We start from the raw sequence: 15505 nt of genomic DNA, 5'->3' as shown, positions 1-15505 counted from the left end.
ACTATTAATAATCTTAATACTAGGACATGTTATAATTCATTTGATAATTACATTTCCCACAAAGATACTGTCAACATAAACTGTGAAACTACAGATCCATCCTGTTTACAAGTATCAGAGACAATATGCTCACTATTCTGTTGTACTTAAATGTTGTATTGCAGCTTTTCTTAACAGGTAATATGTGACATGAAACATGTCTGATTTTATGCTTCATAACTTCCATTCTGATGTTTAACATTAAGAAATTATATTTATGTATCACACATGTCAGAAAATAATTTAAATAAACTAAGAAAACTAAGGCCTCTCATTTCACATGCAAAATATAAATCTTTTATTCATAGATATCAAAGAACCATCTGCAATCAGAAATGCAAACTATTTATATTTTCTGATTTAGGTAGCTAACATTAAATATTTTATCTAAGTGTTCTTGTTTAATATTTTCAGAAATGTGTTACGGATCAAAATACTGTCATAAAAATAAGAAAAATCAAGAGGCCACCTTTTAAGATTGATTCATAAGTTTTAAAAATTCTTATTTCTATTTTCATTCTGATTTTTGTAACAAGGAAAAAAATGTAATTATTTTGAATATAAAAACATACACCAGAAAAGGGACCATTTAAACTAGGTTGAAGTTTACATTATTTATTGCTATTTTTCCTCAGAAATATGCATTAGAATAAATATTTTTCTAAGCTTCAAAATAAATACAGTACCTGGTTCTAGCATATTTATTTTTTTGAAAAGGTGTTCTGAATCTCAGACAACATAAATACTAGGCAGTGTGGTGGTTGCCATAGTAACAAATAAATAGGTGCATAAAAATACATTCTATTTTTCAAATGTATACATTTTTTTCACAAATATGCATATTTTATAGGTAAAAGGTTATTCAACCCTTGCTTTTCCTTCCTTTTTAGAGAGAGAGAAACATCTAATGCTTTAGAAATAAAAGGTTCTCATGTAGCAATAAAGCAGGCTCAAAAAAGTTTCAAAACACTATATGGGAAATCGTAAGACAGGAAAAAAAACTCCTTTGATTTTATATTACATTAATGGTTAGTTCTTTAGGTAAGGATAAAATTGCACAAACTTCTTTTCCTCATAAGCATGAAATTCCCTTTTATTTTGCATAAGTTTATTATTCACATGCATTAAATGTAGCACTTGACCATGACCATGAAAAGCTGGAAGCTCTGTTGATCACAAAGAAAAGCTCAAGAAGTTTAATACTAACCCATGAACTACTACTTGAATCAATAATCTGAAAATATTTATGCCAATGTTCTAAATTGGAGTTCAAAGAGTTCCTTCCTTTCTCCTCTCCCTTCATTAAAATATAATCTTCCTGTTTACAGGTACCCTAGAAGTCACAGAAAGTACATTGAAAAAGTGTTCTGAGTTTTATACTTACAGCTTAAGAGGAATTACCATACATTTTATAGGGCTGGAGAGGGGCAGTGTTATAAGCTATGCCATGAAGTTTGAAATCTTACTGAAAGGTAGTGGGGTAAACCAACCAAAACAGAACAGGAATATTGCTCAACTATTACTGGGCAAGAAATCCTTCAAATCCAATCACATTAATTTGGACTTCCAATTTGTTTCAATAACAACTATCATGTAACATTCTCCTAGAGTGAGAATTCAAAAATTTTAAAAGATCACCATCTAGGCAGAGAGTCAAATAAGAGGTGACAAAGCAGTACTCTCTAGCTCACCTTGTGCTAACTCCTTGCCGGAGAAGCCATGCACCCTAACGGCTAAGGACTGACTGAACTAGCAAAGAGGAGCATCCTTCTCAAGCATACACATGATCCTATTTACTCTTATTGAAGAGAAATCAACTTTTTTTTCCTAGGGGAGATAGTAAATTTAAACTTTAAGAAGTAAAAAAAAAATGAATTAAGATATTAATCAGATATTTATTGGAATAGAATAGGTTATACCGATGATGTGACTCCTGCAAAAGGTACAGCAACAACAACAAAACCATCATCTTGTCATTCTTCTTCCCCCTCCCCCCCCCGCCCCAAGCTTTTAAACTATGTCCCTCTGCTTTTACCATCTTAAAGTGATGGAAAAATATCCCTGGAGACTGGAAAAGGGAAACATATCATTCTTTAAAATAAGGGGAGAATGATTTTGGTAATTAGCTTAGTTTTACCTGGGAACATGTAATAACAAATTAAACAATCAATTAGTAACACCTAGAAGGGCATGAAATACTGGGAAACAACCAACAGAGTATCTCAAAAGCCAAATATGCCAAACGAACTTAATATCTTTGTTTCTGATAGAATGACAGGTCATATTATCAAGTAAGAAGTGAGTATTACAGTCTATTTCAGTGTTGTAAGCCTTTTTATTTATTCTCCAATCCAGAATAAGCAAAAATGGTTAAGAAAAAAAGAATGTAAAAACTGGCTTCATTGCAAAACCAGTGGCTACTGACACATTTCCTCTCTCTTGAGGATCTATTTCAGAGCTGTTTTTATTGATGACTAGTCAGGAATCTTGACCTACTTTATGTTTAGCTTCATCACATTAGGTCTCTGAGATGTCTCAAAATTTTAAAGTTTATTTCCTTAGTTTTCTTCCAACTTGTTGACTCCTCTTTTCCCTAAGGATCTTAAATGGCTTGTTGCTTCAACTAAGTGATGCTGCACTGGGATAAGACATAAATCCATTTTAGGTAGAAATTTTCAGAAAGAAAGAGGGAGTGCTTTGTGAATTAAATTAAAAGGATTGTCTGAGACTAGAGAAACTCATAAGTAATGGAATGGTATTTAGGTTTCTTTTTTTATATTTTATTTATTTTTGAGAGAGAGAGAGAGAGAGAGAGAGAGAGTGAGCAAGGGAGGGACAGAGAGAGAGGGAAACATAGAATCCAAAGACAGGCTCCAGGCTCAGAGCTGTCAGCACAGCTGACAATGTGGGGCTCAAACCCACGAACTGTGAGATCATGACCTAAGCCGAAGTCGCATACTCAACTGACTGAGCCACCCAGGTGCCCCATGGAATAGTATTTAAATAGAAGTGCAGGGGTGCCTGGGTGGCTCAGTCAGTTAAGCATCCAACTTCTGCTCAGGCCACATGGGGCTTTGTGCTGACAGCTCAGAGCTTGTGGGCTGCTTCAGATTCTGTGTCTCCCTCTCTCTCTCGGCCCCTCTCCTGCTCGAGCTCTGTCTCTCTCCCTCTCTCTCTCTCTTAAAACAAAATTAACTAGAAGTGCTCATAAAAACACTCAAAGCTTAAGTAGTGAAGAATAGCTGTTATTTAGTTAGAAAAGGGAGACCTGTAAAGAAGATCAAGGGTGTGGAGTCAAGAAATGAACACATTTTTCAAGAAGAGACGTCTCTGTGGCATATGACCACCAAGCTAAGCACACAGAGGGTCAGACACATAAATACGGTGGAAAGAGGCGACAGTTGAAAAAGGAAATAAAAAATTTGGTCTGTATTACAGAATCAGACAAGAGCCAACTGCTATGTTGAACAGAGCTGCCTATTGGACCAGGACAATTGCAGTTCCTCATTATGTAATTAACAGCCCTGTTTTCCCAACTTTTGTTACTATTTAAACATATCTTAGGAAGAAGAAACTTTAGTCCCTGAATTGTTTGATCTTAACTATTTTTCTAAGTCTAAATACCATGTAAGCAATCATCAGAGATTCTCTCAAGCTAGAGAGGAGAGTGTCCTTTGGACATTATCTGTGCAGGATAAGCAAGAAGGAAACTGGGGGAAACCCCAACCTTTCTCCCTTCCACTCTCCCAAGAAAAAGCAGTCAAATTCTTCTCTTCTATTCTCATCTTACAACATTCTAGAATGTTTCTACATTATGAGAAAGTTTTGCCAAATAAAACTGACTTTATAACTAAAAATACTAAGAGCAGGGGGAATATTTATTTACCAAGCCAAGACTACAATCAATAATTTATTTATTTTAATAACTGAAGAAAAAATAAAGAAAATAGTCCTGTAGGTCAGGACACATGAAGGCAGTGAACTGGAATAAAAGGATCTCTGGAACTAAGCCAAGAAATTCTGGAGTTCTTCTTTTTTTTGTTTTTTTGTTTTTTTGTTTTTTTGTTTTTTTTTTAAAGTAGGCTTCATGCCCAGGAAGGAGCCCAATGAGAGGCTTGAACTCACAACGCTGAGATCAAGCCCCTGAGCCAAGATCGAGAATCAGATACTTAATGGACTGAGACACCAGGCGTTCCCATCCTTTTTAATTTTTTTTTATTTATTTATTTATTTATTTATCTATCTATCTATCTATCTATTTATTTATTTATAGAAATTCTGGAGTTCTTATCTTAGGTTTGGGCCAGACCTGGGGTAAATTCTTATGTATATATATATATAAATTAATTCACTTGGGTCAAATGAACCCAAATGTATTTCTAATCATTTCAAATGCTGTAAGCTTGTGAATTCTCCCTGTATTAAAGATTATTATCTAGTTTCTGGACCAATCTTTGCTCTAAAAGTCCAAGGCTGGGAACCAAGTAACAACAGTACTTAAGTCCTGATGACAGGTTTAGCCTCATCTCGCTGAAGCAAGACACTAGGGAAACAGCATATACCATGCACTGGGACTGAAGGACTTGTTACAGAGGACCTAGAAAAATCTTCTTTTACATCTGGTTATATTTTCTTATCTTACTTCTTTCACAGTATTATCTGACTTTAAACTAAGTAACATAAGATCTATATCTAAGTATATCTTGAATATATTTAGAATATATATATTGATATATCTGAATATTGTATATATGTATATCAACAAAATTCACTATCTCATTTTTTTAAAGACTGTATTTTTAAGTAATCTCCTAGCATGGACCTCAAACTCACAACCCCAAGATTAAGAGTCACATTCTCCACTGACTGAGCCAGTCAGGCACCCCTACTATCTCATTTTCAAATTAGATGTTTTAAATGCTTAATTTAAATAATACATGTACATTGACTATGAAATAATTTTTCCTTTTCTTATACAAAAATAAGAAAAGTGATTTAAGTTACCCCAAATATAAATAAAAATAAAAATTAAGTTAATATTCATAGAGATTAACACTGCAGATCAGGATTTATACTACAAACAAAGACAAAAATCATAGTCTTTCAAATTAATATATCTGACTGTCTTTCCCTAATGCTCCTGCTTCACCTGCAGCACATCAGACAAGGTAATAATTTATGATAATCATATGAAAATATACAATTAATATTCATCACCTCTCATTCCTCATCACTTTAGATGATCAGTAATGCAGAGTGAAAATGCTGTCAGATTTCTAATTGCTTTGTAATGGGCTTGAAACAGGGAAATCATTAAAGGCAAACAATCTGTCATTTGTCTGTTACTTTATCTATCACACAAAAAAACTCATTAAAGAAATTGCTAATGAACTACAAAAGACTATACTCATGGTGCTTCTACAGTAGATTAACAAGTAATACTATGAATTGCTTAAAATATTTTAAAATATGATATTTTGTGGAAATTCATCAGAAAACATTCATCTATTTTCATCAGAAAACATCTACAGTATATTTTTTAAGCCATGTGGCTTCATTATTTTGGCATCTAATCCATCATTACAGAAGAAGTCCCTTTAGCATATAAGATTTGTTTTTCATCATTCTCTAAATAATTAAGCTGAAAGGTTGCAAGAAGAAGCTGAAATGCTAAATGTGTTTATTACCAGTAAACTGACACACATAAAAAAATGTACTATATTAACCCTGATGCTAAGTAAAGAATATATTTTAAAATTTGAATTTTACCCTCATACCTCTACAGATTTTGAACTGTTGAATTTGCAATGTGTCATTCATCTTAATACTATCATTATACAAAAATTGTATTCTACTATTAAAATGAACCATAACATTATTCTTTTTTTAAAATCATATGTTTAAGTAATCTCTAAACCCAGTGTGTGGGGCTTGAACTCACTACCCTAAGATCAAAAGTCATGTGCTCTCCAGACTGAGTCAGCCAGGTGCCCCAACCAGAGCATTATTAAACTCTGCATAACATTAATTCATTTGAAATCTTAAAGATATTAACCAATACTGAAATGTTCCATAACATTCCATCAAATAATTTGGGAGGGGAAACAAATCATTAAAAGACCACACCAAATTTTGTATGTCTTTATCAATGCTGCCTTTATATATGAGATTAGTATCAAAAAATCTCTAATAATGACACTAACCTAGTTTTAAAAACAAAGAGGTATATAAAACAACCTAGTAATGTTTTGTTGGCTATACAGTCCAGTTGCATTTTATTTTTGAAAAAAATATGAAAGTAATCCTGTTTTTCATTATGCTAATGATGAATGAAATCATGAATATATTTCCTATAGCAAAACATAAGAATATTTGTAATAAAGTCAAACTTTTTGAAAATATGTAGATCTATTCATATCTATTGGAATATATACAGATTTAAAAACCTCCATGCAATGGCATGTTTAGCCAGGTGCCATGGTTGAATATAGGAGTTAATTCCAAGCTAACTTCAAAAGGTTCCATAACACTCTGGAAACATCTTCATTATACTCTCTAATTGACTTAAACAGACTTCATATCAACTGTTTAACACATTTTAACCCACAAATTAACACCCTTTGATCACTTAGATTAACCTTTCTTCTGTGAGTCAATTACATGACAAAAATAAAATAAACTTTAAAAAATCAGTTTTAGAAAACTAAACTGGGGAAGGAAGAATGAATTTTAAAAAGGATATAAATGCACATTACCACTTGGTTGGAAGAGATCATCACAAGGTTTCAAATTTCAAGGTAATAGGAAAGTTCACAGATAAGCCAGAGTGGTCCTAAGAACAAAGAGAAAGGCATAAAGAAGTGAGTGAGGGTAATAAGTTGGTATTTATTATGATTATTAAAGAGAAACAGAAGATGGATTACAGACGATATCTTTAATAGGTTCATGGAAAGATTAAAACATCAGATGTGAAGAGGTAGCAAGACACGAACAAAAATTCCAGGTAAGATAAAGACCTCTAAAAGGGCTCAAACAAGGGTGAAAGAACACTGACACAAATGAAGTTAAACAAACAAGAAAAACACAGCAACAGGTGTGGTGCCAGCAAAAGTATTTACCTCTTTGTCTCTCCAGCTTAGTGGATTGCCTTGCTCCACCTCAATGAATGTTCACTGATGATTACTGCTGAAAAGACAAAAGAGAGAATAAATCAAGTGAAGACAACCAGTGATGGGAAAAAATGCAAAAATGAAAAACCATTTCTGAAAGATGAGGTACAATTGTTCAATAGGGCTGATTCTCAATACTGTCTAAAGCATTATGATAACATGCCAAAAAAAGAAAAAAAGTTTCTATAATTCTAACCATTCGTCTCTCCCTCCATCTAAACTTAATACTTAAATATTTGAAACTTACTACTTCCATGCATCTTCCTGGATTAGCCTCATTTTGAGTCAAGGATTTCAATCATTCATTTCAATCATTCAATAATCTGCCTTATTCTATTCACATTAACTATAAGTTAGTAACTGTCACAGCACCCGTATTTCCTCTGGCATAATACTTCTTCAGTTATTTCAGTTGCTTCTTTAATTGTCTGTTTACCCAGATAAACTCTAAACTTTTATAAGGGCTATAGCCAACTGTCTTGTGTCTCTTGTAACAAAGTGTGGGACACATAGTAGATACTCGATAAGTGGTTTGTTGATTGAATGAATAAGTGAATGAAGGCTCTATATGTACTACGTGTATGTGTATATGTGTGTGTTTATCTCATCACTAGCTAGTTCTTGATGGTTTTCTATCTTCCCAATAGATTTTAAGTTGTTGTAGGGACAATCATCTAATTTCAGAACATAACCATAATAGTTTGTGGTACTTAAAAATAAATACAGCTTAGTTCACTGATATTAAAATCCTAAAAACTCAGAGATAAATAAGACCAAGAAAATTAAAGAAGAGTTGGTGATGAAACCAGTAGAAAGAGCCAAGTAAATATAATCCTAGGATAAAAATAGCAGAAATACATTGTATATAGTGCAAATATTATTCATCAATAAGAAGCACAATTTACTAACAGGATCTCAAAGTGAGAATTTATTAATGTGTGGTAGACATTAGTTAATGGGCAGATAAGTATTAAAGTGATGAATTGAATAAGAATGTGGTTTTTGACCACCACTACAACCAAGGGTCTTAAACCCTTGCTATATCTATACAACTATACTTACATCTACATCTATATCTACATTTAATTCTAGATATAGTACTTGATCAATCATCTTGAAGTTAAATATTTAACATATGCCTACGTCGCTTGTGTTAGATGCTGATGACACAGGAATTAAGAGGTTTTTGCCCTCTTTTGCCCTTTTTGCTTTTAATTTATCTACAAACTATAGTTCAACAAACATTTTGGTTTGGCATCATTTTTCCAACTCAATAGTTTGCAGCTTTCATTTGCTCTGTTTGAAAATTCCTAAAATACAGCTATGAATTCTTAATGTTCTAATATCCAAAACTGAGTAACAAATATTTCACTATTAATAATAATAACAACAAAAGCTAACCTTTCCTGTGTACTTACTACTCTTAGGCACTATTTTCTCACTGAATCCTCACAACAGACATAGAGGGAGATACTATTATTAATCCTATTTTACAGAGAAAGAAACCAAGGCATAGAGATTAATTAACTTAAAATGTTCACATAACCAGTAAGAGACAGAGCCTGGGTTCCAACCTATGCAGTCTGACACCAGAATTCATGCTCTTAACCATTGTGCTAACATAGTTTATATTTCTGCTATGTTAGTTTTACATAAAATGGATAAATTACTGGGATGCCTGGCTGGCTTAGTCGGTAGAACATGTGACTCTAGATCGCAGGGTCATGAGTTAGAGTCCCATGTTGGGTGTGGAGCCTATTTAAAAAAATTGGATAAATTACCTTCTTAAAATAAGATAGTGAGAAACAAAACTATTATAAATACACATCAACTTCAGACATGTGGCAAGATAGTTGGTGCTTAGTTTCTTTAAGAGGTGTCCCTGCCTTACAGATCTTACGGAATTAGGGAATCAGAACACACATCCAAAACGTATCATAGTACCCTGTGAGATAGGATGAGTGCAAATGAGGAGTACACACAGGACTTGCTATGAAAGTTGAGAGGAGGAACTAATTTCTAAGGATTGGACCATCATAAAAGGCTTGATGGAAGAGATGGGTCTTAAAGGAGGGATAAAATTGATGGGTGGAAACAAAGAGGAAAGATGGTATAAGCAAGGAGAACCACCTGAACGAAATTATGGATGAAGTACCAAGAAAAGATCCCATTGTTTAAACATTTCATGTAGGAGGTTAATAGGTGATGAGGCTAGAAAACTATGGATCATATTGGGGTGGTAAGTAAATACCAGGTTAAGGAGTTAGGACTTTATCTTCCATTTTATTTATTTACTTATTTTTTAAAGTAAGCTTTACACCCAACATGGAGCTTAAACTCAACGACCCTGAGATCAAGAGTCACATGCTCTATTGATTGAGCCAGTCAGGCACCCCAAGACTTTATTCTCTAGACCTGGCTTGTTCAAAACAGCAGTCACTAGTTATATGTAGCTATTTAGCACCTGAGATGTGGCAAGTCCAAACTGAGAATAAGCAATACAGGTAAGATACACAGCAGCTTTTGAAAACTTAGCATGAAAAAGCAATGTAAAATACCATTAATAATATGTTGATTACATTTTGAAATGATCATACTCCAAATATATTAGGTTAAATAAAATATATTATTAAAAATCATTTCACCTTGTTTTATTTTCCTAATGGGGCTACTGGGAAGTTTAAAATTATATATGTGGCTTGCATCTGTGGCTTACATCATATTTCTATTGGGCAATAATGCTCTAGAAAAATAAAAATAAAGAAAAATGAGCAGGGATTCATGCAAAAAGTGTTTTAAAAGCTTATTCTGTAATAATAAATTCAGACTGTAAGACAACTGATCTGGCTTTCAACAAGCCAATGGCAGGAAAAGAAAAAAATACCTAGATAGCAATGAAGTGGGACTGCTATAGCTAAGATACTTAAGAGACAGAACATTGAAAACAATGTATAGATTTTGTTTGGATCATGATTCAAGCAAACTAACCATAAAAAGTCATTTCTAAGACAACTAAGGAAATGTAAATAGAGACTAGATATTGGATGCCATCAATGAGTTATTGATCATTTCAGTGGAATGACTTTATGGAGATGAAAGAAAAACTTGCAAACTAAAGTATGCTTTAGTGATGTGAGCTAGAGTATTCGAGATGAAATGACAGAAGACTTGGGAATTGCTAGGAGAAAAATGCTTATTTCTTACTATCTAAAACCTACCTACCTACATGCATACATACACACACAGAGCACACACACACATACACAAATATAAAAGAGTAACTTGAGAAAATGGAGGTACCGTGATCAGACTTTTCAGAATTTGGCTTAAAAAAAGGGAATAAAAGAGACAACACAATACCCTAGGGGATCATAAATCAAAGTTACATGCTCTTGCTGTAAAAATCGGAGGATCTGAGCATAACTATCTATATGAGGAAGCACTAAGCAGTGGAAAGGGGGGTGTTTGGGGGCTAAAATTTCAACAGGGTGTCAAGAAAGGTATTCAGAACAACACAGTTCATTCATATAAGGTATTTCCTTAGAGCCACACACAAGGTATGTTGGAACCAGGACTAAAATCAAATCCTCTAACTTGGCATAATGTTCTGTCTCTAATTTTAAACATGACAAAATCCTATGGAGAACCCAGTCTATACTTTTCACCCTGGATTTTCTCACTTTCTTGTGTCATTCAATTATTCTTTATACCATCATTAAATAATTTGGCCATATTAAAATATTTTACTTAATGTTCTTAGGTTTATCTTGATTGCTTCTTCAACTGAGACTTGGTAGAAGAAAGACAAAAAAGAAGAAGAAAAGCAAATTTAAGCAGTAACAACAACAGAACCAACTTAACATCTCCAAGTGAAATTTAAATCATGTCGACAAAACACAACATGCAGTTTCACCTCTGGGTACAATGCAAGAAGAGAGGTCAGTGTAAGGTGAGCAGTATAGAGATAATAAATGGGAAGAACAGAAGGCAAAGCAGAATGAAGAAGGGAAAACTAACCAAAAAAACCTAACAGTAGCCTTTTGGAGTGCCCAACAACTGCCTCAAAGTGGAGTGGTTCATTCTGCTTTTTCTGTAACCTTGAAAGATAGCCTGGCTTCCCTGGTAATATGCTGACTTCCTGAGTGTCCTGTTCTGCTGCTATACAATTAGCTATTTTGCCTTGATGCTTGGTTTGTTTCCTCATCTACAAAATGGGATTTTAACACCTGCCTTATTAGCCTCACTGGGTTGAAGGGAAAGTGAAGCGAGATAGTAAATGTGAACGGATTTTTAAAAGTTACCAGTTGCTAAGATCTACAAGAAATAATTGGGTTGAAAATCTTTTCCAGGGTGGGGGCCTGGGTGGCTGAGTTAATTGAGCGTTGGACTCTTGATTTTGGCTTAGGGTCCTGGGATCCATTCCCCCACCTCGACCCCTCCACTGGCTGGGACTGACCACCATGGAGTCTGCTTGAGATTCTCTCCCTCTGTCTCTCTCTCTCTCTCTCTCTCTCTCTGTCCTTCTCCCCCATCTCCATCGCGCGCTCTCTCAAATTAACAAAAAAAAAAAAAAAAAAAAAAAAACCTTTTCCAGAAAAAAAGACTATTCAAACTGAAAAGAAAAACTTCAATCGTCATAGGTTTTCTCTTAATTTTAGAATAAGAACATTCTTTTTTTTTTTTTTTAGAATAAGAACATTCTAAGGCAAGTGTAGCGACAAGGGAGGAATTAGATCTCATCTTTCACATCCCCCTACTCCACCATTCCTCACCCCCCCACCCCACCCCCACCCCCCCCCCCCCCCCACCCGCCACCTGCCGAAGAACCATCACCAACCACAAAAGGATTGGGAGCAGCGCTGGGCAGGGTAAGCGGAGGGAGCTTTGGGGAGGGCGGAGGAAGCCCGGGTGTGAAGTACTCTTGGGGGAGAGGAGAAACGCTACAGTCGCAGACCTGGGACAAAAGGGAGTTAGAAAGAAGCGAAAGACACCTCTTTTCACAGCCCGACACTTACTGCTGGTAAACTCCTTGGAAGCAGAGACTGGTTACCATAGCGACCGCGTCCAGGAGGGCGGAGCGCCTCTTGCTTGGTGTCTCGGCCATAAGAGCTCGACTAGAAACGTAGTCACGTCAGAGCAATGACTTCCGGCGGAAGGAGAAGCCGGTTCCGGGTTTTGGCAGGCGGCAGGCGAGGAGTGGGTACGAAGTACTGTAAGAAGTTTGGTAAGTTTGATACTGAGTAAAGGCAGCGGAGGGTATCCGCCTAAGGCTGGGTGGTACAGCCGCAGTGAGTACAGTGGATTCCCAAGTCTCAATTTTGAGGAGCTCCCCACCCCCATCTCTTGAAGTTACCGGCTGTGGGAAGAGGTTGCCTGATTTTTGGGGCTCCCGGCGAAGTCTGTTCTGTAGTCTAGAGGGCTGGGGTATCCTCCTGTGAGCACTTTCAGTTCTTTGTGAGCGCCAGAAACCGAGGGACTCTTGCTGTCTACCTGCCGCCCATGCTGACCGGCCCTTTCCCATATTACTCTATTGAGGTAATGTGGAAGAAACGTGAACACTAAGAAATGGAAACGCTAAGAGGGAATGCTCCCAAATTCATTTTAATTCTTTGCTGTTTTGTTTTGCTTTCAACATTTTTTAAATTTGCCAACATTTATTAAATTTCTCTAGTGTGTTTACTGAGGACTTCTTGTGTGCCGCCTTTACCATGAGACTAGCACAAATACCTTCTTAGAGGTCATCACCGCTCGGGTTCATTTTCAGATTCTTTTTTCTTAATGCTATTATATATTCATTGATTTAAGATATAAGTGTATATCATGAAACCTGTAACACATGTTCCATCCTTGTCTGTATACTTACACGTGAGATTCTTGGGGCGTTTTGAATGAAAATGAAAATATATGCTTCATGAGGATTGTATTGTAATCATGATTTACTCAACTAAATATTAAAGAACTTAGAAACGTACTTGCGTATTTCTTCGATCCTGCAAACTAATGAATCGTCATCAATATTTTTATTAAGCCTATCCGAGAAGGCCCACTTCTTGTTCAGTGGATGATGGCATTTGAGCAGATACCAAAGAAGGATTGGTACAGCATTCTGGGGGCAGACCCATCTGCAAATATGTCAGACCTAAAACAAAAGTATCAAAAACTCATATTACTGGTAAGTCTTTGCTTGCAGATTTAAATCATGGGGGTGGGGGGAAACAGTTTTGTCTTAAGTGATGGGAAATTTAGGTTTCCCTAAAATGAATATATGATATCAAAGCAGGAGAAGTAAGGTATTAATTTGATTAGTTGAAAGTGTCAGTAATATTGTAAAAAAAAAAAAAAAAAAATTTTTTTTTTTTTTTTTTTTTTTTTTTTTATTTGAAATGGGAAAACATGGTTTGGAGCAAGAAATCTGAGTCATGCAGGTTGATTTGGAATCCTGATTCTACCACTAACTGTGGGAACTTGGGACAAGTTACTTTCCCCCTGTATGTGCCTCAGAGAGGATTAAATGAAATAGTCCATGTAAAGTGCTTAGAATAAGCAATGTTAGCATCCAGTAGCCACTAGCTACATGTGTCTATTGAGCATTTGAAATGTGGCTAGTCCAAAATGACATTTACTGTAAATGTATAATACACAGCGGATTTTGAAGACTTAGTACAAAAAAAGAATATAGGCTCAGTCAGTTAAGCGGCCTACTTCGGCTCAGGTCATGATCTCGCGGTCCGTGAGTTCGAGCCCCGCGTCGGTCTCTGTGCTGACACCTCAGAGCCTGGAGCCTGTTTCAGATTCTGTGTCTCCCTCTCTCTGACCCTCCCGCATTCATGCTTTGTCTCTCTCTGTCTCAAAAATAAATAAACGTTAAATAAAAAAAAAAAAAAAAAAGAGAATATAAAATAATCTAAACTTTATGTTGATTACATATTGAGGTGATAAAAATTTGGGTATATTGGCTATTTTGCATATTTTGTACATAATGTATGCATATATTTGCATATAGTATAATAAAATATAAAATTAATTTAATCTGATTTTTGCTTTGATATTGCATATGTGGCTTGCATTTATAGTTTGTATTGTGTTTTTATTGAATAGTGCCCATTTATACACTGTTTTTCACACAACTCAATTCTTTTGTGAAATGAGTTGTATTTGTAAGTATATAGTATCTTTCTTAACTGTTATTTTAATTTTTTTCAAGCTATATTGTGAAGTTTCTTAAGCCAATGTCAGTAACTCTATGATGGTCTCCAGTTAACTTAGTTTACAAAAGGGATACAAAAGGGATAGAGCGTCATTACTTATGTAGCATTAGTTGTTCCTATAGTTTTTGTCAAATAGATCTGAGATTTTGCCAAAACTGTTTGTGTTTATTGTGAGAGACAGTAGCCATTTTACTGTCAGGAATGTATTACTATCCCTTCTTTAGGTAGTAAGCTGACTAAATGATACTAAGATTTCTTTTGTCTCAGAATTTTCAAGATTTCTTTCATTAAAGTAAAGTAGACTTGATTGAAAAATTTTTCCTCATACTGAATCATCCTTTTCCCTCATTTCAGTGAGGGTCGAGGCTGGAAAAGTAGACTGGGTCTAGATCATGCAGGCCTTTTAGTCCATGTTGACCTTTAATATGGCAATGAGAAGCCGTTTGCTCTTCATATATTAGCACTTGTCAAACACCAAAATGAGTGAGTCATTTTGCATACCCTCTCTTATCCTATTAGAGAGTTCCAGTTGCTCTAGATCTTCACCAACATTTGATGCTATTTGTCTCTTTCATTTCATCGATTGAGGGTTTCTCAATTTTGCTGCCATTGACATTTAGGGCAGGATAATTCTTTGTTATGTGGGGCTGCCCTGTGCAGTGTAGGATGATGAGCAGCATTCTAGATGCCAGTAACAACTAAAAATGTCTCCTGGGGGTCAAAATGGCCAACCTCCCCATTCCATTGAGAACCACCACCCAATTCTGTGTTTATAGTGATCTCTCATTGTGGTTTTGTTTTGTATTTCTCTGATGACTAATGATTGTAAGCATTTTTAAATGTTATTATTAGCCATTTGTATAATTATCTTTTCTGAGTGTCTTTTTTAAAAATCAAGTGTATTCTTGGGGCGCCTGGGTGGCTCAGTTGGTTAAGTGTCTGACTTCGGTTCAGGTCATGATCTCATGGTTTGGAGGGTTTTCTCTCATTTCTCCAGTCCTGTCCTCCAACTTTAGTAGGCCACTTGTACCAGTGCCTCATAGGTGAATGACTCTTGGCTGTCCTGTCCTATCTCTGTTCTTTCTTGTG

At 35.4% G+C, this 15505-nt stretch overlaps 2 protein-coding genes across 5 annotated transcripts in view; one reads left to right on the top strand and one right to left on the bottom strand.

Moving 5' to 3' along the window:
* The window catches only part of DCDC1 (doublecortin domain containing 1), a 484878-nt gene extending 472557 nt beyond the window's left edge, over positions 1 to 12321 (bottom strand). The window contains exons 1-3 of one of the 2 annotated variants that reach the window (XM_060606272.3): positions 12224 to 12321; positions 7158 to 7224; positions 6795 to 6871 (exon numbers count right to left, since the gene is read on the bottom strand). In XM_060606272.3, coding sequence (XP_060462255.3) covers positions 6795 to 6815 — 21 coding nt within the window. In that variant the 5' untranslated portion in view covers positions 6816 to 6871; positions 7158 to 7224; positions 12224 to 12321. The remainder of the gene's footprint in view (positions 1 to 6794; positions 6872 to 7157; positions 7225 to 12223) is intronic. The other variant, XM_060606273.3, reaches the window with a different exon arrangement.
* Positions 12322 to 12341: 20 nt separating this feature from the next.
* DNAJC24 (DnaJ heat shock protein family (Hsp40) member C24) overlaps positions 12342 to 15505 on the top strand; it is a 55614-nt gene continuing 52450 nt past the window's right edge. For 2 of the 3 annotated variants that reach the window (XM_060606277.3, XM_060606275.3), the window contains exons 1-2: positions 12439 to 12743; positions 13237 to 13380. In XM_060606277.3, coding sequence (XP_060462260.1) covers positions 12708 to 12743; positions 13237 to 13380 — 180 coding nt within the window. In that variant the 5' untranslated portion in view covers positions 12439 to 12707. The other variant, XM_060606276.3, reaches the window with a different exon arrangement.

This window comes from Panthera onca, chromosome D1, assembly GCF_046562875.1.
Source record: "Panthera onca isolate mPanOnc1 chromosome D1, mPanOnc1 haplotype 2, whole genome shotgun sequence".
In the NCBI taxonomy this organism is placed as follows: domain Eukaryota; kingdom Metazoa; phylum Chordata; class Mammalia; order Carnivora; family Felidae; genus Panthera; species Panthera onca.
This window is presented reverse-complemented; position numbering and strand designations above follow the sequence as displayed.